The sequence below is a fragment of the Myotis daubentonii genome, chromosome 3, assembly GCF_963259705.1.
Source record: "Myotis daubentonii chromosome 3, mMyoDau2.1, whole genome shotgun sequence".
Classification (NCBI taxonomy): Eukaryota; Metazoa; Chordata; class Mammalia; order Chiroptera; family Vespertilionidae; genus Myotis; species Myotis daubentonii.
The window spans coordinates 215755044-215780614 of NC_081842.1; the positions used below are offsets into that span (position 1 = coordinate 215755044).

The 25571-nt window shown below is 43.3% G+C and overlaps 1 protein-coding gene across 6 annotated transcripts in view; it reads left to right on the forward strand.

Moving 5' to 3' along the window:
- RERE (arginine-glutamic acid dipeptide repeats) overlaps positions 1-25571 on the forward strand; it is a 418729-nt gene that overhangs the window by 256734 nt on the left and 136424 nt on the right. For 5 of the 6 annotated variants that reach the window (XM_059691362.1, XM_059691366.1, XM_059691364.1 and 2 more), the window contains one exon: positions 6184-6288. In XM_059691362.1, the coding sequence (XP_059547345.1) occupies positions 6184-6288 (105 nt within the window). Of the gene's footprint in view, positions 1-6183; positions 6289-15972; positions 16079-25571 lie in introns of those variants that run through there. The other variant, XM_059691368.1, reaches the window with a different exon arrangement.

Consider the following 25571-nt stretch of genomic DNA (forward strand, 5'->3'; position numbering starts at 1 on the left):
CTGTCTCTTTATGTGCCAGCATCACAGTCTTTGAATTATAGAGGCTTTAAACTATGTTTTATTGTCTGATAGAGCTAGAGTCTCCCTCCACCCCTTTTCAGGTGTTTGTTTTCCCATGTGAATTTTAGTATTAACTGTTTCAGGCCATACAGGTGAGAGTTGGCATTTGTATTAGGATTGCATTGAATGTACAGGGCAAGCTGTGGGGAAATGCCATGATGGGTTTTCCAGCCCGAGAGCGGGGGGTTTCCCATTTGTTCGTGTTTCCTGTTACCTTCCAGGAGTGTCTGAGGAGTGTTCCTCAGAGACATTTCCCCATTCTTGTTACATTTATTCCTGCACATTTAACCTCATAGGCAAATATTGATCTGTAGACCCTAGCAATAGAGAAGACATTCTTCTATGTACCTTGGTGTATTCTTAAAAAATGATCATATATTAGGTCACAAAAAAACACTCTGGTTAACGTGGAATAATAATAAAGTTTACAAATAAAAACAAAGAGCAGAAAGGTCCTTTCATCTGGAAATTTAAAAGGTCCTATTATTAACAACTCCTGGCATAAGGAGAAACACAAATTTAAAACAATACAAATACTATAAACCAGAATGTATGGCATGCATTTAAAGCAATGATTAGAGAAAAACGAAAGAAACACATTGATATGAATAAAAAATAAAATTAAATGAATTCAATTTCCAGCTTAAAATGATAAAAGGAACAACAAATAAATAAAAAGAATGCACTGCTCTTTGCTAAATGTATATAGAAGAAATACTTAAGACAATTGTATTTAGAAAGTGGGGAAGCACAAGGACTTGAGTGGAAAACTCAAGTGTTGTATATTGTTATACTTAGAGCAACCACTGAGAAAACTATACAGAGTGATATACTAAAACACTGTAAATAAATCAAGATGGAATCTTGAAAAATGTTCAGATAACCCGTAGGAAGTCAAGAGAGGCGGAAGAACTAGAAACAGAAGAGGCTTAAAATAATCCTATGCCTGTCATTAATCAAATGGCTTGTAATAGACAACACACTTACTGTTTCAAAATCTTTCCCCCCTTTATTTTCAGATAAAAGTGAATTACCTGTAAGCAAACACGCTGCTATAAGCATTCTGTCATCCTCACCAGTTTCTCTGAGGTTTGCCTATGCTTGGGGATAGATGAAGACTTTCCCAGGTTTGGGTAGTTTTAAGGGAATGAATTTCTGGGCCACAGTTTCCATTTGTATCCTCTCCTTGCATAAGGCGGTTCTTTTCTCTCTCCCTCATCCCCTTCAGATGGCCACCTCCCACTGGCCAGAGGGCTCTTCAAATGCTGCACTTCCCAGCTGTGACTGGGCACCACACCAAAGGGCTACCCACGCAGGTCTTTTTCAGGAAGCCCGTGTTACTTACTGATCAGTGAAAGACCTTAGGACACGGGCGTTCCTGCCTTGAGCCACGTTTCTGTTAACAGTGAAGTTTCACTTTAGAGATAGGGTGGCAGGACTTTAGGGGACTCCAAAACCAGCTGTTTCAACAAGGTGGGAGTGATGGCGATTTTCTCTGACCAGTCTCTCCTCCTGCATTCCACAAACGCAGCCAGATGATGTACTGCTTTTGATAGGGAGCACAATGAGAAGGGGACTCTGGAAACAAAAGAAAGGAATGTAGCAACACATACACGCATTTTTAAATGTAAGCAGGACTCTTCAGCAAGAGGTGCTGTGACAATGCAGCGTGGGCAAGAGAACGGTCACAATCGGGGGCATATGAAACAGTTCGTTCTTATTAATTAATTAATTACATTATTGTTTCCATGCTAACAACTGTAAACCTACTTTTTTACAGTTGCCCCACTCTGTATTTCAAAATGGGTGCCACCCAGTCAGAGCCATCCGTGGTGGTCTTACCTGCTCCTGTCAACCCTGTCTTCAGCTCTGCTCTGTGCTCAGGGCTCAGTGCAGGAGGGCTCATTAGCGGGCAAATGTAGCAACTTTAAACAGCCACAGCTGCATGCTAATGACTGTCATTGTTTTATTTTCCCCTAATACTTTAAAAATATACAGTAAAATGCAGATTTTAAGTTTACATTTTCATAAATTTGTTTGACCCTAAGCAAGGCATGGAATAGTCCCACCACGTGAGAAAGTTCCCTTAGCTACTTTCCACTCAAAACTTCCCACCCAGAAGCCAACAGCCATACAGTTTCTCTTAACATAAATTATTTTTGCCTGCTCCACAACTTCATATAAGTGGAATCATGCTGTATGTACCTTTTTGTGTGTCTGGCTTCTTTTTTTAAAATATAGTTTATTTCAGAAAGGGAGAGGGAGAGATAGAAACATCAGTGATGAGAGAGAATCATTGATTGGCTGCCTCCTGTACACCCCCACTGGGGATTGAGCCTGCAACCCCCGGCATGTGCCCTTGACCGGAATTGAACTCAGGACCCTTCAGTCCTCAGGCCGATGCTCTATCCACTGAGCCAAACCAGTTAGGGCATGTCTGGCTTCTTTTGCTTAATATTTAATTTTTGAGAATTTTCCATGTTGTGCTGCTATGTATCAATAGCGCTTTCTTTTGTATTGTTGTGTAGTATTTCATTATACAAATACACAAGGATTTGTTCACCCATTTCCTTGCTGGTGGGCATTGGGGCTATTTCTAGGCTAGTATGAATAGAGCTGCTGTGAACAAAAACAAAAAAGCACAAGGACAGGAGTAATAATAAAAGCAGAAGTTAATGAGAAAAATACTAGATCCAAGTCATCAAATTCTTTAAAAAACTCTAATATCTCATTAAAAATACATAATGACCAACTGGAATTTATTTCAGGAATGCGGAGTAGGTTACTATTGAGACTGTTAGTAGCATTTATCATGTTAATAAAGCTAAGGGGAAAAATGGATCTCTAAAGGCTAAGATTATGATATGATCATTTCTAAAGCTAGTATCATATTTAATGGAACACCCAAGAAACATTTCCACTGGGATCAGGAAGCAGGCAAGGATGCCTCCTATTTCCACTACTTTCCACGTTGTATTAGAGGTATAGTACAATTAGAGGCTTAAAAAATGGTAAAGAAGAAGTAAAATTACGTTTATTACAAACGTAATTTTACAAAACGTTAAAATTACAAATCAGCATATCTGGAAAATCTCAGATAATCAATGATTAAATGATATCAAATACTAAAGAATTCCGTCAATTAACAGGCTATTCATATAATTAAATGGGAAGCAAATAGAGGACATATAAGTAGTGGTAGATTAAAGTCCTGTTTATTACAGCTCATAGTCATTTATCAGATGATACCCTTCTATTTCTACTGCTTTTGTCCTTCCCTAAACCAGTTGCCCTCCCTAGGGAACACTTGGCATTCTCTTGAGATAGTTTTGATTGTCTCCGTGATGTCTGTGGGGTGCTGTTGGGCAGAGGCCAGGAATGCTGCTAACTACAGGATAGCTCCTGACAATGAAATGTCAGCAGTGCTGAGACTGAGAATTCCTGATTTAAACATATTTGATTTCTAATGCCTATGTTTAGAATTGTGGGGTGGTAGGGTTTTTATATTTCCAGTTAATACATTAATTACTCAAGTTTAAGGGTTACCTTAAATTTGAGAAATAACAAAGAATAATAAAAGAATTACTTTCCTTTAGTAATGGACAATGATGGTGAAAATAGCTTATTTTACATAGCACTGAGCAGTAGATGTCTTCATAGACTTCTTATTTGATCTTAATGCTGTTATGATTGGTGCAGTAGGTCCTTTTATCCCTGTTTAACTGGCGGAGGAACTTACCTGTTTCTTCTTGGCTTCAGGGACTAAATCACTTCAGATAGGAGGGCAGTAAGGTGCAGAGTGAGTGCATTCTTCAGTTGTAAAAGTGATCTTACCCACTTTCCTTAATTCCAGCTAAACACTGGACGTGTGGTCCTGGGCCTGAAGAGCGGATGCTTAGTCTGTATTGTCTTGTATCTTGTTGTAGCTGCGAATTCGTGCTTCTAATAGAACTCTCTGCAATGATAGAAATATATAAATATGTGGTGGCCATTAGTCACATGTAGCTATTTAAATATATATATACACACACTAGAGGCCCGGTGCATGAATCGTGTGTGGGGGGGAGGGACCACGGGAGGTTGGCTGGCCTGGGGGGAGGGACCGCAGGAGGTTGGCCACCAGCCCCAAGGAGGGAGCCAGCCCTTGGCCCCCCTGGGAAAGGGGCTGCATCTGCTGCCACCCATCCCCGGTTCCCCATCCCAGCCCAGGACCAAAGGCCCCGGCGGGGTCAGGAGAGGAGGCGATGGTCACCAGGCCAGACATGGAAGGAACAGATGCCAGATGCCAATGCCAACGCCACCATCGGCGCCCCACCACCGTGCGGTTCTCCTCTGTCCCTCGCTGCCATGCTGCCACTGCAGCGGGCAGGCGACCCCCGGGGAAGGGGGAGGATGGGAGTGAGACAAACCCTCGTGTCCAGGGCTGACTTTCAATAGATTGCAGTGAGGGAACTTCTCTGCTACGTATGAAATCCCAGCCCAGAAGCAGGTCTCTAGGAATGGTTTAGCACCAGGGGCCAATGGGGGCCAGCCAGCTGGGGGGAGGGGCCGCGGGAGGTTGGCTGTGGGAGTGCACTGACCACCAGGGAGCAGCTCCTGTGTTGAGTGTCTTTTCCCTGATGGTCAGTGCGCATCATAGCGACTGGTCTTCCCGGTCATTCTGGTCATTTGGTCGTAATGGTCGCTTAGGCTTTTATATAGAGAGATATTAATTAAGATTAAATAAAATTTAAAACTAATTTCTTTTCAGTTATACCACCCACATTTCAAGTGCTCAATAGCCCTGCATTATCTTCTAATAAGTAGTTCCCAAAGGAACTTTAGTAAATCAATAGATTGTTTTATTTCATTTTAAAAATGGAAATTGTCAGAGCCCATCTTAGTTTGTGCCCATTACTGAGGCTTTGGTCGCCGTTATTTAATCCTGTGGGAAAGGGGGACATTACTTTTTCATTGGTAGGAAGTGGATGAATGTCCATTCCTATGTGGATATCCCTCAGCCAGTTTCTTCCACTGACACCTTGGCCATTAGCTGGTATGTGTGTTGTTAACGAATCACTCACGGATTCCCCTGGGAGTGGAATGCTGTCGGAGGGAGGGCACGCCATGCCACTGGGAGCATCCTGGCGCCCTCTTGATGTGCGTTTGGTCCTCCCGTTTCACCTACTTTAACCATAACCTTTAGCTTCCACTTGGTATTAAAGTTACCTTCTGAAACCACTGAGGGAGTTGCAGTTCTTAAAACCTCCCTGCTGTCTAGGATAAACCTCCCTACTTTCTAGCTTCTAGGAAATTATTTCAACATGTATGTGTGTGTGTATGTGCACGTGTGTGTGTAGTGGGAAGGTGGGCCCTACTGCATGGTATAATGCTGCTGACATTTACATTTGGTGCATGAAACACGGCTTAAGGAGTTGTGCAGTACTGGAGAGTTTTCAGCTATATTGTGGTTTACGTTTTGTTGGTAGATGAACCTGGAAATCTTACTCCTCCTCATCGCAATATTTTTATGGGAATGTGTTTTTCAACTTAAGTCCTTAAATGTTACTGAAAAATTTGTGCATTACAATGCATCCATATATTTTAAAAGTTAAAATTGCTCTGTTTTAATTTTCAAGTCAGTTTACTTCTTGCATGTTAAAAAAGAAACATCTATTGAACAGTTCCACATTCTGCCCATCGTAAGGTAGCAGGAGGAAAGGCCATTTTGCTCTGATGATGTAGAAGGGCGTAAGAGGGCCATTTTCGTCATTTAACTGTGGCTTTAAGTTCCCCCATCATTTCTAGTTTAATAAACTTTCATCACAGTTATGCCCACAATTTATTTTTGTAGTTTAATTTTACTGTATGACTAAAATGCTGAGGTAAAAGCAATGAAGTTTGTAAACTTGTAAGCTGAAGCAGTCATGAAACAAAAAAATAGATTATATTGGGCATTTTTTCCCTGGGGAACTCCCAGTTGTTGGAATAGATGATTACAGAGTTTGTAGCTACATCTACAGGTTCTTAGAGTAATGTGGATTTAGTTAATACTCCCTCCCCCCCACCCCTCCAATAGTATTTTGGTTTACAAAACAATTGAGGGTATTACTAATGTATTTTTGTTTGTTTGCTTATTTTCAGAGGGAAGTGTAACATCTCCCATTTTTCTGACATATTTGCTGCTAGAGAGTTTAAAGCCCGAGTGGATTCATTTTTCTACATATTAGGCTATAACCCTGAGACAAGGTAAGTGAGTCACTTGGGCCCACTCATTGAGAACTTCTGCTTTTCTGACTGTGTGTGTGTGTGTACATCTGGGTAGATACTAGTAAGGTTAAAAGAAAACAAATACACTCCAAATCCTATAGTAAACCTCTTTGGAAGACGTTATAGTGAATGTCTTTGGTGTCTAAAGCAGCTTCAGTGTCTTTCTTTCAAAAAAAATGGAAACGTGAGAAAATTTGGGTTTAGAGAGGGGAAAAGACACATGTTTAGTTTATCTGTTTTGAATTTATTATGAATTGGCAGATTATTTATTACCTTCATGTGTATTCTGTCATACCTTCCATGGTACCATATTGAAATCACTAGAACCTCATGGAAAGTTCTACAAATGTAAGGATTTAGAATGAAATAAAAGATCCTTGGCTCAAGGAGGTTAGTGGAAGAACCTCATTAAGTGTAATAGCAAGATGGGTAATCGTTTTAGGGGACACCTTTTCCTGAAGGATGCTGAGAAATTATATGTTAAGACAGTCAACCTAGGGTCAATAAAATGTACCATATTTTTTGTTGTGGTTGTAAGAGGCTGTCTGTGTAAAGCCCTATTAAGGCATATATAGAACAGCTATAGTGGTAATAGTGTAAGGGTCACCTTTTTTGCTTACTGTTTTTCTTTAGAAAACAGTGAATTTTAGCTTTTATTTTCTCTTTTGAAGTTTGCCCTGTTCCAATGACAAAGACGCTAACCAATGGTAATATTGCAAAAGCATCTTATATTTTGAAATGTTTATTTTACATTTGCATTTACTGACTGCCTGGTCATTTGTGTCTTCCTGTTGCCCAGAGGAAATGTGGAACAGTTGAACTTGGATTTCTGTCTAGACACAATGGAGTCTGTTATTTTAGTGATGTCATGTTTATGTAACTATCTGGTAAATTGTTGTCATATTGCACAAGCATATGTATTAGTGAATTGATTAAGTCGCTTTTGTGTTTTAAATGTTTAACTTTTAGGTTTACCACAAACAACCAAATTATGTATAACTTGTTTTGGTTATGCATCTGTTTTTGCTGAAGGCATATTAAAAAGTGGCATATAACGTACCTGTGTCAGCGAGGGGCTCACAGCTCTGGCTTCATTTTCCTTGTGCGTCGCTCGCAGTCATTCAGCGTGATCCTTCCCATTTGTTCTAAAGTGTGGGTGAGGTGTGCCAAAGAGACGGTCTTTGTCTCTCACCTGAAAAAGAAACTCACAGCCGTGCCTGTGTGGTGCATGCCCGGGCCCTGCTTCTGAGTCACTTCTGTGAGCGCTTGACTTCTAGCCACCGTGTGTCCCTGTCCCTCTCGGTGCTGGTGTTGCCCGTGCCCCGCTTTTGCTCGGTCTGTTGTGAGTGCTGTGGGAGTGCTGGATGAAGTGATCAGGTGTTTGCTTGTGTACTTGTAAGTGAAGCTTGTGGCAGATCTCACACTTCTTACAGGGTGAGCATGAGAATTTGTAGCAGTGGAGCCAGTGTGGCTTCCACTCTGAACTCGGAATTGGGTATACAGTTCTTGCGGCTGCTCAGATGATCAAAAGAGTGTATGTGATTGAACAGACTGTAGAAACCTGTTTGTGTCTTCTCCACGTGGCCACGCGCAGCCCTATCTTTAGAATGCTCAGGGTGCATATCGCTGCAGAACTTACCTCTGATACCTCTATTTCTGTCTTTGTTTCAAGTTTGTGAGGAATGGGGCTGTATGGTGAGCTGGTTTCTCGGTAGTCCCCACTTGAATGGGTGGGCCTGGCATGTAATGGTGGCTGTATGCTGACTCAGTGCCCTGAGGCACTTGAAGAGGAAATGTCAAACTGGCACTAATCCTGGGAGGTAACACCTGTATCGGGAAGACTGCTGGAAGGTAAAGACTGGCAGTTCTGTGACTACAAACTCCGATGACTGTTCCTTCCACTTAAATAAGAAACATAAGGAACTGTGCTCCGAGTGAGCAGCTGGAACCAGAGTTTAAGATAGAATTATTAGATCTCATAGCAAATTTTCTGATAGTAGTTAAAAGTTGATTTATGTAATTTTCTGTAATTTATTTAGCATATTAGAAAGCACTGAAAGCTTGGATTATTTTTTTCACATAGATCCATTATAAACCCCAATGTTTGGCTACCTTTTTATTTTTTCCCTAAACTGGTTACTGTATTTCAGAGTGTTGTGTCTTGCCAGGGACTTGGTTGTCCAGGACTTTTGGTTCTGATGGCATTAGTTTGTTGAACACATGTATGATAGGGAACAGACTGCCATTGCCTTTAAAATGTGAGAGATGCATAGTCTCTTATCTTTAATTCTGAAATCTGAACACTGAAAAAATCGAAAGTTTTTTGTGCTAAGTTTGATGCTGACACTCATTTGATGGTCACACTTGACTTGAACTGATATGACGCTATTTAATTCTTAATTTGTTCACTTTGTGTGGGTTTGCACAACTTGTACAGCAAAGCACTAATGTGGTAGAAGAGTGATCATTTCTCGGACACTGTTGGGGTGTTACATAGTATATGGTATTTTACTCTAGTACCTTTCTAAATCCAAAGAGCTCTGGATTCTGAAAATCCACTGACGCTAAGGATCTTAGCTGAGGGGTGCTGATACTGTATGTTTGTTAACATTGATGTTTAAGTAACAAAACTTATTTGGGAAAATAAAACTAGGGGCAGATGTTTTTAGCTTTAGGTAGGATACAAGCTAAAAGGGGCTGACAAATGAGAGAGACCTGGATCTAATGCTGGCCTAAACTCCAAACCCTTAAGTGGGCTTTGCTTTTGGAGTTGGTTTTGACATTTCTGCACTCAGGGAGTGTTCACTTTTGCTGTGTGTACAAGATTCACCCCAAATTTACTTACGTAGTCAGCATACTCTGACTCAGGCTACTGAGTTAGGAGGGGAAGGAATGGTGAGTGGAGTCCCAGAAAGATTGATATTGGCCATTTGAGAGGAGATGCCTTTATCTTTAAATTATGAAACATGAACTTTCCCAAGGACCAGTCCATTTGTTTCCCCTTGCTAATGAGAGTTCTTTAGGTCCCAAAGTGCATTTAGGGATAGCGAAGAAACATATAATTTAAGATGGAGCATTTCGTATTGATGGTCACTGATGTACTGTCTCTTTCTCTTCCTTTCTCCCCTCTCCCCCAACATTACTGTTTTTCTTATGAAATTATCAGTGGTTTTGGTCTGTAGCATGAAACATCTGATTATATTCTTGGTACTTTGGTTTTCAGTATGAGTCTTCTCTTAGTAAGCTGGTGGAAACAAGTGAAGGGCTCAGATCTGATCTTCTGTCTTACCCAGGAGAGAATGTTCTTGATCACCTGCAATCAGCTGTACCCTCTTCACTTTTCTTCCTGGAAGGAGCTGCTGCTTCTTCTGAGGCTTAAGGATTATTATCATTGTATTTAGTAATAATCTTAAACTGAGGCATTTGCAAGGTCTTATAAGTTAATAGTTCCCTGACTGACAATGGCAGTAATGTTACTAACAACAGCTAGTTAGTGAGCAGTATGTGCCTGACTCTGCTGTGAGTGTTGTACTTAATTCATTTTATTCCACTTTGTTTTGAAACAGTATCAATCTTATAGGACAGTTGCAAGTATTAAAAGACCTTTCTTCTTTTTTAAAATATATTTTTATTGATTTTAGAGAGGAAGGGAGAGAGAGAGATAGAAACATCAGTGATGAGAGAGAATCATTGATTGACTGCCTCCTGCATGCCCCACACTGGGGATTGAGCCCACAATCCAGGCATGTGCCCTTGACGGAAATTGAACCCTTTAGTCCACAGGGTGATGCTCTATCCACTGAGCAAACCAGCTAGAGCCTGACTTTACTTCTGATAAACATATATTTTCTGCTCAAATAAAGTTAAGGAAGAATCCATTAGAACAGCATATTCATTCACTTGCTCATCTCCCCTTTATTTAGAAGTGTAAATGCTGCACCTATTATTTGCTAGGGGAGGAGAGAGGGAGGTCAGAGATAATGTAGACGTACCTGTGGTCAGCAGACATCTGAGAAGACCTGGTGATAGGCCACCGAAGGAAGCAGTAGGACAGGCCATATGCAGGTAGGGTGTGCATATCCCTGCAGGCAGTCAGGTGACAGGTAAGGAAGTGTGCTGGCAGGCAGTCGGAAGCAGTACGCAGGTATCTGCTGTTCAGGACAGCCAGTGGAGAAAAAAAGACCCAGGTCATTAGAGGCCCTTCAGTGCTGAGTATAGTTCCAAGGTGTCCTTGGTGAAAGATGAGGCTTGGTCAGTGGAAACAGTCCATTTCTGGAACTGGAAGTCTGGTTCAGTGTGGCACGTGGCCTTACTGAAAGACCAGACCACTAGGTTTCAGGGCTCCTTGATTTTCTCTGAGGAGAAAACCCATATTCTGAGGTTGGACTGAACTTGGAGCTGGATGTTAGTTGATTCAGGTGGGGATTAGAGCACGACGAAGCAGGTAGCCAGGCAGGTCAGCGCCACTGGACTGTCCACTCTCCAGACTCCATGAGAACTCATGGCTGAAGGTGAGTACAAGTATTTTTTGTTTCTTTGATATGTTTTTAAATTTTCATTTTGGAATTTTATGTACGTAACTTAAAGAAGGGTTATGAGGTTAGTACACAGAACTCCCATATATAGTTTCCCCACTCAACAATTGTTAACATTTGGTAATATTTGCTATTTTATTTTCATTGTATTTTATGTGTTATCTTTTTAACTTTATTACAGATTTGCTTATTATCTCTGTTTTTACCATATTATTTTCCATATTTGCTCCATTACTATCTCTCTAGTATTTTTCTTTCCTGAAACATTTGGAAATGAATATCAGACATCAAGCTTCTTTTCCCCTAAATATTTCAATGTATATTTTCCAAGACCAAGGACATTCTCTTATACAACCATTGTATGGCTATCAAAATCAGGAAAGGTCACATTGACATAGTAGTGTATAGTCTAATATAGTTCATACTAGAGGCGCCCAGTGCATGGAATTCATGCACGGGGGGCGGGGGTGCGGGGGAGGAGGGGTCTCTCAGCCCGGCCAGCACCCTCTACATTCCGGGACCCCTCGGGGGATGCCCGACTGCTGGTTTAAACTGCCAGTCAGACATCCCTCTCGCAATCCTGGACCGCAGGCTCCTAACTGCTCGCCTGCCTGCCTGCCTGGTTGCCCCTAACTGCCCTCCCCTGTTGGCCTGGTTGCCCCTAACTGACCTCCCCTGTTGGCCTGGTTGCCCCTAACTGCCCTCCCCTGTTGGCCTGGTTGCCCCTAACTGACCTCCCCTGTTGGCCTGGTTGCCCCTAACCACCTCTACCTCGGCCCCTGCCACCGTGGCTTTGTCCGGAAGATGTCCGATCTAATTAGCATATTACCCTATTATTAGTATAGATTGAAATTTTGCCATTTTTTCGAATACTGACCTTTATCATAATTTTTCCCTATGATCATGTGTTGGCATTTAGTTGTTGTGTCTCTTTATATCCTTAACCATTCTTTGTTTTCATAACATGTTTCTTACCCTTTTTGTTTTTTTATGGCATTGACATTGTGGAAGAGTAGAAGCCAGTTTTGTTGAATATTCTTCAGTTGGGGTTTGTCCATGTTTCCTCCTGATTAGATTTAGGTTACGTAATTTTTGCAAAGAAATACTATATAAGTGATATTGTGCCCTTCTCAGTGCATCAGATGAAGTTTTTGAGGTATAAAATAAGAAAGTTGGGTGGTTCCAATAAAGATGATTTTGATACTTTCCTTGCCCCTAAAGATCTTAAAATCTCTTAAGGAGAGGGGAGGCACCCAGAAGAAGCTGTGGTGCGTTAAGTTACAGCAGGACAATCACAAAATTCTCCCAGCTTTCCAAGCTGGTCCTGTAAGGAGGTATCTCTAGAGGGGCTGGTTGGAATTGTGGTCGGGTGGGTGGATTCCCCTTGTGAAAGAGCGTGAAAGAGGAGAGTGAGCCCTCCAGTGTGCTGCCACCGAGGGGTGATGGGAAGGGGGTCTGTCCAGCTGGTGTGTAAAGGACAGCTGTGAGTGATAGTGTCAGGAAAGACAGGCAATGAAGAGGATGTTGAAGTAGGCTGGGGTCACTACTGGGGTCCAGTGTTACAGAGGAAAGGCCCTAGGATGTTGGTGACTTGCGCTTAAAGTCACCCAGGGCCTTTGTGGGACCAAAACTACAGTTCATGTATCTTGACTTGTTGTGATAGTGAGGGTGTTGTGCTGTCCTCAAGGAACAGTTCCCATGGTTTTTCAGAATAGTGATGAATTTATTAAATTATTATCTTCAGTTGAATTTTTCTAGGAAGCATTTTCCATATAAAGGGATATGGTAAATCTTTTAAAAAATGTACATTTGAAGGAAATACTTTGGTGGTCATAACCTACTTGACTGCTAGGTTCTAATTTAATTGCTCTTCTTTTTAGAAAGTCTTTTTCTCTAGACTGTTTCTAGTTATTCCTGGGGCATGTTATCTTACATACCAACTAGAGGGCCCCGTCCATGAGATTCGTGTGTGGAGGGGAGGGGTGGCACAGGGGTTTCCCTCAGCCCGGCCTGCGCCCTTTCATAGTCTGGGACCCCACGGGGGACGTCCACCTGCCGACAGTCGGACATCCCTCTCGCAGTCTGGGACCACCCGCCTGCTCACTGCTCCTTACCGCTCAGCTTGCTGCTCCTTAGCGCTGCCACGGAGGTGGGAGAGGCTCTCCAGCCTGGTGGTCAGTGCGCATTATAGCGACTGATCGTTCTGGTTGTTGTGCCATAATGGCCGCTTAGGCTTTTATTATATAGACTAGAGGCCCAGTGCACAAAAATTTGTGCACTCGAGGGTAGGGGGTCCCTCAGCCTGACCTGTGCCCTTTCGCAGTCTGGGACCCCTCAGGGGTGACCACTTGCTGGCTTAGGCCTGCTCCCTGGGGGATTGGGCCTAAGATGGCAATTAGACATCCCTCTGGCAGCCCGGCAGCCCTCGGGGGATGTCCACTTGTCAGTGGGGAGCAGACCTAAGCTGCAGTCAGACATCCTTAGCGCTGCTGAGGAGGCAGGAGAGGCTCCCACCACCGCTGATGTAGTGGCAGCCGTCAGCCTTGCTTGTGGCTGAGCAGAGCTCCCCCCTGTGAGAGCGCACTGACCACCAGAGGGCAGCTCCTGCATTGAGCATCTGCCCCCTGGTGGTCAGTGTGTGTCATAGTGACCAGTCATTCCCAGTCTTTCTGTTGTTAGGGCCAGTTTGCATATTACCCTTTTACTATATAGGATTGAGGCCTGGTGCACGGGAGGGGGCTGGCTGGTTTGCTCTGAAGGGTGTCCAGGATCAGGGGGGGTCCCGCTTGGGTGCCTGGCCAGCCTGGGTGAGGGGCTGATGGCTGTTTGCAGCTGGTCACACCCCCTTCAGGGTGGCGGTCCCCACTGGGGTGCCTGGCCAGCCTGGATGACGGGCTGATGGCTGTTTGCAGCTGGTCACACCCCCTTCAGGGTGGCGGTCCCCACTGGGGTGCCTGGCCAGCCTGGATGATGGGCTGATGGCTGTTTGCAGCTGGTCACACCCCCTTCGGGGATGGGGGTCCCCACTGGGGTGCCTGGCCAGTCTGGGTGAGGGGCTAAGGGTCGTTTTCAGGCTGGCGGGCGACTGAAGCTCCCAGGCTCTTTCTTTTTCTTTTTTTCTTTTTTATTCTGGGATTTATTTACCTTCTATAGCTGTCACTGGAGCTGAGAGCCAGCTCCAGCTCTGAGGCCGTTGCCGGCTGAAAGCAGGTATCTGGGTTTGTTTAGATTCTATAATTGAAACTCTGTTACCATCACTGGCGCTCTAAGCTCTGAGCTGGCTGGCGGCTGAAAGCAGGTTTCTGGGGTTTGTTTAGCTTCTATAATTGCAACATTGTTTCATCCAGAGCTCAGAGCTGGGCTGCAGCAGGCGGGGAACCTTGGCTTCCTCCATCACTGGAGCAAGCAAGCCTTCTGTTCGCTTCAGCTGCCTGGCTGCCAGCCGCCATCTTGGCTGGCAGTTAATTTGCATATCTTGCTGATTAGCCAATGGGAAGGGTAGCAGTTACGGTTAATTACCATATTTTTCTATTATTAGATAGGAGGATAGGGGAAATGGTGTTCTAACCTATAGACACTTGCTTCATGTGCTGGGTCAGAAGTAAAACTTTTCAAGTGTACCTGGCATTTCTTGTGTTGTGTCAATTACATTTTCGGCAAAATGAGAGTTTTTATTTAATCTCAGTGTCAGAACTTGGTGATTTAGTAGCACGAACATGAGCACCAAGAAATGGAATGGGTTCTACCTGAACTTTAGGAATTTCGAGGACACAGAGTACTCTTAAGCAGTTTTTAATTTCTTCACACTCCATTACATTTGTAGGAAACAGAATTGGCACTGCTCTTTCCTACCCTATCTCATCCGTTAAACATTTTAGGGCATTCATGGTCTTTCTTTTTCTTAAATTATAATTAAGTCATAATATAAAGAATCATCTCTTAGTTTGCAAAAACTCAGACTACATACACATCCAGACCTCAGGTTCTTATATGGCTGACAGCCCAGTTTGCCTTATTTTGGAGGAGCTTGGGAGAGAGGGCATGAATGTGTTTTTAAGGATTTTAACAGAAAATGCCTCGGCTGGTACTATGGGCAATAGGAATACTTCATAGTGCTCAATACGACTAGGATCGTGTGGCCTTGCTTACGTGGCTTTAGCAATCCTTTCTGATTACCGTTGAATGAATTCAGCTTCCTGGACAGTGTTCTGAAGAAGTGCCTGAGTTCTGAGGCAGGAGACTGCCACATCTGTGGATGTCGGGCGCTGGTGGCAGGGTGTTCTTCAACCTCTGGATTTGGACCTCCCTGTCCTTTATTAGAAATACATTCTTTAAGTTAGACATTGCTGACTGGCTGCATATCACTGTAGGAAATGTTTTTATTTATGATTTGGGGAGATCTTAGACTTCTTATCTAAAGGGGATGAAGCTCTTTGCATAGAATAAGGTGGTTTAGATACTCTGCTCCCTGTACCATCTCCCCACCTGCGTTGTGTTTGTAGCTATGCAGTACCCAGCACTCCACAGTTTTGCCAGGGTTGTTCCTGTGCCCTTTTCCTAAATGTTTTGAAGTTTTCAGAAAGAAATTTGTGGGGTTGCTCCCCTTAAGTAGATACTGCTGTGGTGGTTTATTTTTAAATGTTTTTAAATGTGCTGCCGTGTTTGTTAACTAATCTTGTATAGTTATTCATAGTGTATTTTTTTATTTTGTTCTTTTTGAAGATCTTGCTATTTAAAACCACAAGTTGTTATTATTTTTTAAAGACAAAACTCGCTGTTGTCTTGACAGAGCAAGGCATTTTTCGGAAGCCTCTCAGTGGCACTGCTCGCTGAGTCCCCGTGTCGGCTGTCTCGGATCCCCTTTCGAAGGCCCCACTTCCCTGCACACTAGCTTGGTATGCGGGAGAAGCTGCAGAGGCTGTTGGCTGGGCTTTATTTACGGAAACAGCAGGGTTGAGATTGATTGCGTTGAGAGACAGTGTATGGATGAGGGAGGGTCACAGCACATGCTCAGTCCTGTCAGTGTGAGGGGGAAGTTTCTGCGTTCTGCGTGAAGGCTTAGGTCATAGCACACGCTCAGTGAAAGCTCTATGAGGTCTCTCAGACTGCATGTGCCTCCATTTTGAGTTGTTAGAGTAGAAAAGGGCAGAGTTTTAGCTGTAAGAGAGATCAGGGAGGCAGCTAGACTCACCAGAGCTTCTGTTAGTCATGGATGATCCATTCAGCCCCTGCAGGTAGGCTAATCTTCCTCTGGCCTCACCGAGACAGGGATGGTTTTTGCTGCTCTTTCTCACTTTGAAGGTGTTTATGAATCATTTCATCATTCATAGTGCATGTTCCTGAGAGCCTTTAATTCAGCCCCGGTTGGCCACGTAGGTGGTGTTGTGAAGCGTGCAATCAGAGCTAAGGATGGGGTCTACCCGGAGATGCATTAAAGCAAATGGGGACCCTTGTGGGTCCCTCTGTCCCGGTCCTCTTCCCCTTTCTCTCATCTCTTCCTCTGGGTGTCGTTTTAACCCAAGTCTCGCTGGGTGCCCCGTGCTGAGCTCGTTTGCCTTGAGGCACCGGCAGAGCAAGCCTGCAGGCTGCCGCGCTAGCAATGCCGGGCCCAGAGCAGCTCTGTTTGGGTGTTTTTGGGAGGGTGGCAGGTGGGCAGCTATTGGTTGCTTTGAAGGTGGGTGGAACCTGTTTTGATTGAGAGCCTGTTTGCCAGAGCAAATTATAATTCTTGTAATCTTTTCGTGACATCTGAAAATGAAATAGTGCACATGTTTTGACGTATGCAGGGGAAAGTTACGGATTATGGTTGCAACAGTATCACCTTAAAATGGATTTTTTAAATAAATGAAAAGTTATGTCACACCACTTTTTACTGTCAGTGCTTCAAAAGGAAGCAATCCAGTTGCCTGGAAAATTTCTTTTTTTTTTTTTTTAAATATATTTTATTGATTTTTTACAGAGAGGAAGGGAGAGAGATAGAGTTAGAAACATCGATGAGAGAGAAACATTGATCAGCTGCCTCCTGCACATCTCCCACTGGGGATGTGCCCGCAACCCAGGTACATGCCCTTGACCGGAATCGAACCCGGGACCCTTCAGTCCGCAGGCCGATGCTCTATCCACTGAGCCAAACAGGTCTCGGCTGGAAAATTTCTTGGCAATTAAAAAAAACTGTATGCAGTGACATGTGTGTTAGCCGTTGAGATTCCAGGTATTTTGTTTACTTGTTTTGTTTTAGCAGAGGATGGCACTTGTGTATGTGTATTTTGTTGTGTGACCTGCGAATTCTGTAGAGAGGAGTAAAGAGAGGAGTTGATGCCTGTTGAAGTGGAGACATTGACCAGGCCAGGCTTTGTGCCCACAGCTTGATGGGGATGGACACCCGTCTTTTCTAGACCAAAAATTCTTTTTGGTGTGTGTCCTGTTTGCAGATGAGGCTCAGAAAGATGGCTGTCACTGTGGTCAACTTAGGGAGCCTACCTAAGTTGAAGTCTTACCCAGTAAATACTAAGTGAAGTGTTTAAATTGTATTAGTTGTTCCTCTTTCTTTTGAGAAGGTTGGGAGAAAACTGAAGTGACACTTAGTTTTGTGCATTTCTGGGGCTGAAGGGAAGCCAACTATAGATGAATGTGCAACTGAAAAACTCATAGGATGACACAGGGAGAAATTCTTCCTGTAGAGAAAAAGTGACAAGAGGAGGCCCTTGATTTTGACGGACAGTTTTGGGAAAGCTAATAGTGCATTCTAGACACTGAAGATATTGCTGAAGTGTAATCTGGCTCCTAGCAGGTTAAGTTTTAGGATTGCAATTAAGCACATGGATTATGCAGGAGTAATATAGGGTTAGCACATTTATTACTGGTTTTTAATCCCTTTTTTTATTCATGTGAGAGCTGGCTTCCTACTCTGATTTTATTTACTTATTTTCTTCTATTATGATTTGCGTTTGGGAGTTGGGAGCAGATACCCACTTTCCCCCAAACCAGATAGCGGTGCTTCGGGACCGTGTCTTATTCACTCTGTGTAGAAGCACATTTACTCTTCTAAGTCTACAGTTGTCCTTTCTTCGGAGAAACTGGGGAGTGAGTCCTTGTTGGTCATTCACAAGTGGGATCCTTGCAGGACTGAAGGTTCAGGTTTATTTAGAAAACACATTATTTAAATTAGGAGAACACTTATTGGGGAAACAGTTGTGGAACTGCCTTTCTGTTCTAGGATCTTTCATTCTTCTCAAACTTTTTAATTTTATTTTACATTTAGCAAGTAAAATGTGAACAGGAAGCTCTCCTTGTAGCTGAATCAACTCTGGCCAGGTTCTTCCCCCTTGTCTGGATGGCCTGGTCTGGCCTCATAAAATGTGTATTTGTGGAGCTTGAGTGCAGCTGCCTGTTTAGATGGTGAGGACTTAATAGTTACTCTGGTGATGCAGTGGTCGGCAAACTGCGGCTCGGCAAACCACGGCTTGCGAGCCACATGCGGCTCTTTGGCCCCTTGAGTGTGGCTCTTCCACAAAATACCGACTCCTGCGCATGGGCCACGAAGTTTCAGTCGCACTGTACGTGCGCGCCCCCACGTGGTATTTTGTGGAAGAGCCACACTCAAGGGGCCAAAGAGCCGCATGTGGCTCGCAAGCCGCGGTTTGCCGACCACGGACTATGGGAACGGAACCCTTTGTTAAAAGTCGAATGTCTGTGTTTCAAATCTAATAAAGTAAGTCACTAGGGCTATATCTTGGGTGATAAGTGTTTGTTCTGTATGTTCCTGTCTTGGGAAAAAATACTTTGGGAATGTTATTTGCTGGTCAGTCATCTTCTGGTTTGGGGTTTGTGTGCTTTCTTGTCTGGTGGTGGTAGAGATGGAGGAATAGCACTTGGAAAGTTACTCTCCTGGTTAGTGAAGTTGTCTAGGGTCTGTGTTGCCTGGACATTGAGAACATGCTAGTTCGTTTCATTGTAGCTCATTGCCCCCCTCCTGTTGCACTTCACAGTATCAGAATGAGATAGAAAATAGCACATTTTCTACTGGATGTGGTCATGAATCTCCTCCCAAACTGGAGTCATCTGTATTGAGTAGTTTCTGATAGAGGGGGATACAGGTTCTTGAACATATCTTTAAAGCTAACCTAGTCTCATGATGTATACTCTACTACTTTCGGTCTAAGCTAAAATAGTTTATTCAAATTCATTGGGGTTATTAGACATTATTTCTATAGTTCAGAATTATTTGATCTATACATTTATTTGTGATCGTTTGGTTGATTGTCTTCCCTATTAGATTCTAAGCTTTGGGGCATGGACCATGTCTGTTCTTTAGCCTCAGTTCCCAGGAAAGTGCCTGACAAATGGGCCTCCATCCTAAATATGCTGCATAAATGAGTGGCATCTATGGTAAGAGAACAGACTAGATTTGGAGGTAGAGGCACAGTTCACATTCCACCTCATAAATGACATTGGACCAGCTGTGACATTGGATAAATTCCTTCCCTCCCCTGAACCTCAGTTTTCTCATGGGTAATACAGAGGTAAATAATAGTTCTTACAGTTGTTATTAAGATTGGATGAAAACTATGAAAGTGTTTGACATATAGTTGCTCAGTGTATTATTATTATTAATTCAAAGGCCAACTCTACAATCCTTTGTAGGTATGGTTCTCTCAAAAACCTTATTAATGAAAACAATGCTAAGAATTATGTTAGGAATTAATGGTAAGTTAAGTTAGTGACCAATGTGTTTAACCACCATTTACTGATCTCCTTTTTTTCTTATGCTCTTTGGGTGTTTATAGTTTTCTTTACACTTCTTGAATATCTTTGTAGAGAAGTTTTACTTCCACGTTGCGTAACATTTGGTGCGTTTAGCGTTCAATGTTGTTCTTTTCTTACCACTTTCTCTAATTGTGTGTGTGTGTGTGTGTGTGTGTGTGTGTATTAATGCCTGTGTTGCCACCAGAGGTGCTGCTAGATTCTTTCCACCCCCCCCCCCCCATATGCTCACCACTGTAGTGAAGAAGAAGAAGAAGAAGGCTATGGTCATATTTTTATAGCATTTTTCAGAGGCTTCCCATTGGGAACAAAGTGACATTTAGACGTGTATTGTAGAGCTGCTTATTTGGTCCAAAGTCTCTCATTTTCTGGGAACACTCCATTTCTGTTCATTATAAAGTTTAATTTCAATATGCAAAAAATGAGCAACATTTCTGGTCAGGAGATTGGCTTAATCTTCAAATACTGCTGCTTTATAAATTATTCTCAGGAATAGTGGGATTTTGAAAATAAGTTGGTTTCTAAAGCATCAGATATGTGTGTGCGTGCAGCTTTGTGGCGGGCTCTGGTCCTTAGCAGCCATTTCCTTCTTTGCTGCCAGTGATGACAGTAAAACTCAGAAGGAACTTGAGGTGGGATGCAGCCCTGTGCCATGGCGGCCACTGCATGCTGCTGCGTAACGGCCGGGGCCAGACAAGACATTCAGACAGGGGGGTAGAGTCATTGCAGCACTTTGAAACCAGATTCTTTCTTACATGTTGTTTAACTTTTTTTTTATCACGTTTTATGATGTTAAATATTATCGTGTAGATGCCATGTTTACTGCATCTTATTGTCAGCATGGAAATTCTTCCTACTCCTCGGCCAATGCCTAAACTCTTAGCCTGGAATCTGAATGATAGACAGGGGCCCCTGTGGAGGGATAGCTGCTTCTATGGCCTAGAACCCCTCAAAAGAGCGCCTCTGTCTCCTCAAGTCCTGGTTCTTCTGTGCAGCTGGAGGACTGGGTTAGATGGCCACTAAGGGACTTCCCTCAGAGAATACGGTGATTCTGGTGTTTGGAGGAGTTCCTGTCTTGATCTTTGCATTTGTGTATGAATTTTGGAACATTAACTCTTTCAACTGGTGACTCTTTTTTTCTTTTGATTTTTTTGAATGAATGCTGAATTTTGTTTCTGCTGGGCACTTTATCAAACCTGTTTCAGATTAATTTTGCTTGGAGGGCTAGCCTTCTGTTACAAGTGACTTGATTAGATTTTGTAACAAAATGTTTAGTTGCTATCGGTGGCTAAATAATAATTTAGTTAAAAATTTGGAGTCATTTATTCATTTAAAATATATTTAGTGGGTGCCAGTGGGCTCTGGGATATAATGGAGAGCTAAAAACAGACTTGGTTCCTATCCACATGGTGCTTTTCATCTAAAGAGCAAGGCATCCATGGAAAGAAATAACCACACAAAATAAATATAAAATTTTGCCTGTGATAAGGGCTGAAGGATAGAGAGGTATTGCTTTGGGAACTCAGAATAGAGGAATTAGCTTCTGTTCTCACTGCCGGCCCTGCAGCTAATAATAGTAATGACTACTGTGCAACAGGAGCTGCGCCTACTTCCTTCCATAGATCAGTTTTTATTTTTATAGCAACCTTGCAGACTTCGTCGTTAAGAACTTTGTTTTGTAGATGAGGAAACTAAGGTTCAAAGAGATTGGATTAAGTCTTCACAGTCACTCTAAGAGCTAACAAAACCTTGGTACTAAAATTTTCATCCAGGCTCATTTGACGCTGAAGTCCGTGTTCTTCCCCTGCACCTGAGCATGGACTCAGGCGTGTCTGCCAGCCCCACCCTCCCAGTAGTGGGTGCCAAAGTCCTGGGGCATCCTGGTAGGATGTACAAAACATGGTGGTTTTATTCAGATTTAGGGAAAATATTTTCTATCTTAAAATGAATGAGAATATGTTCTGGAATAGAATATAAAATTTACATGATTTTTTAAGATACTATGTTAGACTTTAAAGAAATCACAGACTTGCTAAAGACTCCTTTAGAAATATGTGTTCATGTTGGACAAATCTGAGAAACTTTGTATGCTATTCCAGTCTTCCACCTCATTAGCCTCATTTTTAAAAAGTATATTTTTATTGATTTCAGAGAGGAACGGAGAGGGAGAGAGAGATAGAAACATCAGTGAGGAGAGACAATCATTGATCAGCTGCCTCCTGCACGCCCCACACTGGGGATCAAGCCTGCAACCCAGACATGTGCCCTGACCAGGAATTGAACATGACTTCCTGATTCATAGGTCGACACTCAGCCACTGAGCCACTGTGGCCGGGCATTAGTGTCATTTTTACACCTGCCCACAACCCTTCTAAAAAGAAGAAATTCTGCCTGGCCGGCATGGCTCAGAGGTTGAGCATAGACCTAATGAACCAGGAAGTTACTGGTTCGATTCCTGGTCAGGGCACATGCCTGGGTCGTGGGCTCCATCCCCAGTATGGGGCATGCAAGAGGCAACTGATCCATGATTCTCTCTCATCATTGATGTTTCTATCTCTCTGTCCCTCTTCCTTCCTCTCTGAAATCAATTTTTAAAAAATACAATTAACTGGTGCAGCCACTATGGAAGACAGTATGGAGTTTCCTCAAAAAACTGAAAATGGAACTCCCATTTGACCCTGTGATCCCACTTCTAGGAATATATCCCAAGAAACCAGAAACACCAATCAGAAAGGATATATGCACCCCTATGTTCATAGCAGCACAATTCACCGTAGCTAAGATCTGGAAACAGCCTAAGTGCCCATCAGTAGATGAATGGATTAGAAAACTGTGGTACATCTACACGATGGAATACTATGCTGCTGTAAAAAGGAAGGAACTCTTACCATTTGCAATGGCATGGATGGAACTGGAGAGCATTATGCTAAGTGAAATAAGCCAGTCAGTGAAGGAAAAATACCACATGATCTCACTCATTCATGGATAATAGAGGCCATTATAAACTTTTGAACAATAATAGATACAGAGGCAGAGCTGCCTCAAACAGATTGTCAACCTGCAGCGGGAAGGCCGGGGAGGGTTGGGGGGCAGGAGGGAGGGGGGTAAGAGATCAACCAAAGGACTTGTATGCATGCATATAAGCATAACCAATGGACATAAGACACTGGGGGATAGGGGAGGCTAGGGGACTGTCAAGGGCGGGGGGAAAAAAAGGACACATATGTAATACCCTTTGTAATACTTTAAGCAATTAAAAATAAAAAATAAAAATAAATAAATAAAAACAAAAAAATACAATTAAAAATAAATAAAAAGAAATCCTGATAATTGCCTTACTATTTTTCTAAAATTTGGTGTGTTTATTTCTGACCCACAGTCCATTTCTGTTGTCACTTTCTGAATGAGGTAGTGGAATTTCTGGTCTTTTTGTTGATTTCATGTCAGTCTTCCTGCTTAACTCAACACACTGTAGAAAAGATAGGAATGATCTGCTCTCTGTGCCTTGCCATCTGAAGGACGGGTAAAGGGATATTGTACAGTGTTTCATTCTCACATGACATCAGCCACAGGGCAGGGGTCTGACTTGAGAGTTACCAGGCCTTTGGGAATGTGCCAAAGGCCACACTGCTGTTATGCTGTGTTTGGGGTGGGGTCCATGTCTGGATTATGATGGGAAGCCATGCCAGCTCCTCCAGGGGCCTCTGTTCTGCTAACTCGTGTCATTTCCCCTGAGCCCCATGTCTGCGTCTCCCCCCCATCCCCCCACACACCCCCCCGTGGACTCAAGTCCTTGTCTCAGGCAGTTACCATGCTCATGTAGAGATAGTGCAGTGCCACCCCCTCTCATTAGGATGAAGAAGTGATTCTGTCCGGGCAGGCTCCCCTCTCCAGCGAACCCCTCGGGTCTGCCAGCCAGCCTTCTCATCCCTTGGCATAGATGCGGCTCCCTTTTTGATATTCAGTTGCAGGCTTCCTGCTCCTTTCTGTCCATTCCCTGTTTACTTCTTAGACTAAAATGTTTCCATGGTAACAGGTTACTTTTCAAAGGGAACATCTTGTCATTTTATTTAATCCACTGCAGCTGAAGAGGCCTGAAATATTAAGTTGTAGTTGCCATGGATACTGCTTTGTTACATTGGTTTCTTTTGTATCCGATTTTATAAACAATGAATTTCTTTCCCTTTTTCTTTTTTAATACTCAAGGAGTAAACACAATGACTTACCATTATTCTTGTAATTTGGCGTCTGGGACTATTTTTTCATATTCCAAAGCAAAGATTTGCAGAATAATGAGGACTGAGTCTCAGGTGTTTTGAAAAACATATATTATTTACATTAGCCGCACAGAGAAATTTCTCCTTACCGGTGAGGATGGTGACAATTTTTTTTAAAGTATGATTCACAGTTAAGGATTTCTCAAAAAGGATGACCCATACCAGAGATCCTGTAGTAAACACAGAGAAGAAAGTAATATGTGACGAGTTAATTCCTGAATCATTAACTATGCTCATTAACTATGGCATTCTTTCTTACTGTCCAGCTGTCTGTGGTATATTTTGGGGGGATTCTATTTGTCATTTAATCAGCTTTTCTCATGTCTGGCTTCTTTCTTATCCCTAGTTTGCCTGTAATGCTGTACTCAGCTAACCTCTTCTTTCGACTTTTAAAAACTTGGAATTTTTTAGGTGCACAGGCAGTTGCTGTGCTGCCCTGCACCCTTCTCTCACTCCCCCCAGAGGTACATTATATGATGTAGGGCAATAGCAATCCTTAGACATCGGCATCAGTACAATGTGTGTATGGTTCTGTGCCATTTCATCACAAGTGTAGGTTTGTGTAACCACCACCATAATGTCGATCTATCTGGCCCATCATCACAAAGATTTTCCTACCCTCTCCTTCACCATTCCTAACACCTTGCCAACACTAATCTGTTCTCCACTTCTGTCATTTTGCCATTGTCATAATGGTACATAAATTGGCCTTTAACTTTGATAGGTTTTCTTTTCTAACGTGATTTTCAAACTTAAAAAGAAACCTTGAAGGAAACTAAGATGGCGGCATAAACACCGGGAAATTGCCGCCTCCCACAACAATTGAAAAATACTGCAAAGGACAGAGCAGACATCATCCAGAACAACAGGAAGGCTGGCTGAGTGTAAATTCTACAACTAGAAGGAAAGAAAAGCACGCTGAGAACCAGAGGAGCTGCGGAGGTGAAGTACAGAGGTACGGCGGCTCGCGCGCACGCGCGGAAAGCGGGTGGCACCTGAGGACACGGCTGTCTTTTTGAATCACAAGCTCCCGACTGCTCTGAACTCCGGTTCTGGGAAGTCTCTGGGGACCCAGGACTCATACGGGGAGAAGCTGCACTGTCGGGCAGCGGGCGAACTTGAGGGCTGCTTTCCCGCAGAGGTGCTTGCAGTAATTATCGGATCACTGAGACGCGGGACTCCTTAGGGCTGGGCGGAGAATCAGCCATAGCTGTTTGCTCCGCCCTTTGATTCCCTGAGACCCCGCCCCACCCAGGCTGCAGCAGAGGCTTTTGCATGTGAATGTACCTAACTGCAGCTGAGCCAGGCAGACCCGGAACTTACAAGAGAAGGCCCAAGGCCCTGCAGAGGCTTGCATTGCTTCACAGCTGAGCCTCTTCGTGGCTCCTGCTGTGTGGCCTCAGGCAGAGGCTGAATTAGCACCTCCTTAGATCCAGGAGCCACTGCACCCAGTGGTCAGAGGGGGACCATCCAGATTGCAACTCCTCAGATCTATAAGGGACACACTCAGGGCGCAGACTCAGTGAGCACCAAAGCCCCACTGAAGTAAGTCTTGCCCCAGAAGGGTGTCTTCAGCACAGAAGTTCTCCTACTTCAGACACAGCTGATTCTCACAACCATTGGCCTGGAGGTCAATTCCTCCCAGTGATCCTACAACAACCAAGGCACCAAGAGTGCACCAAGAGTG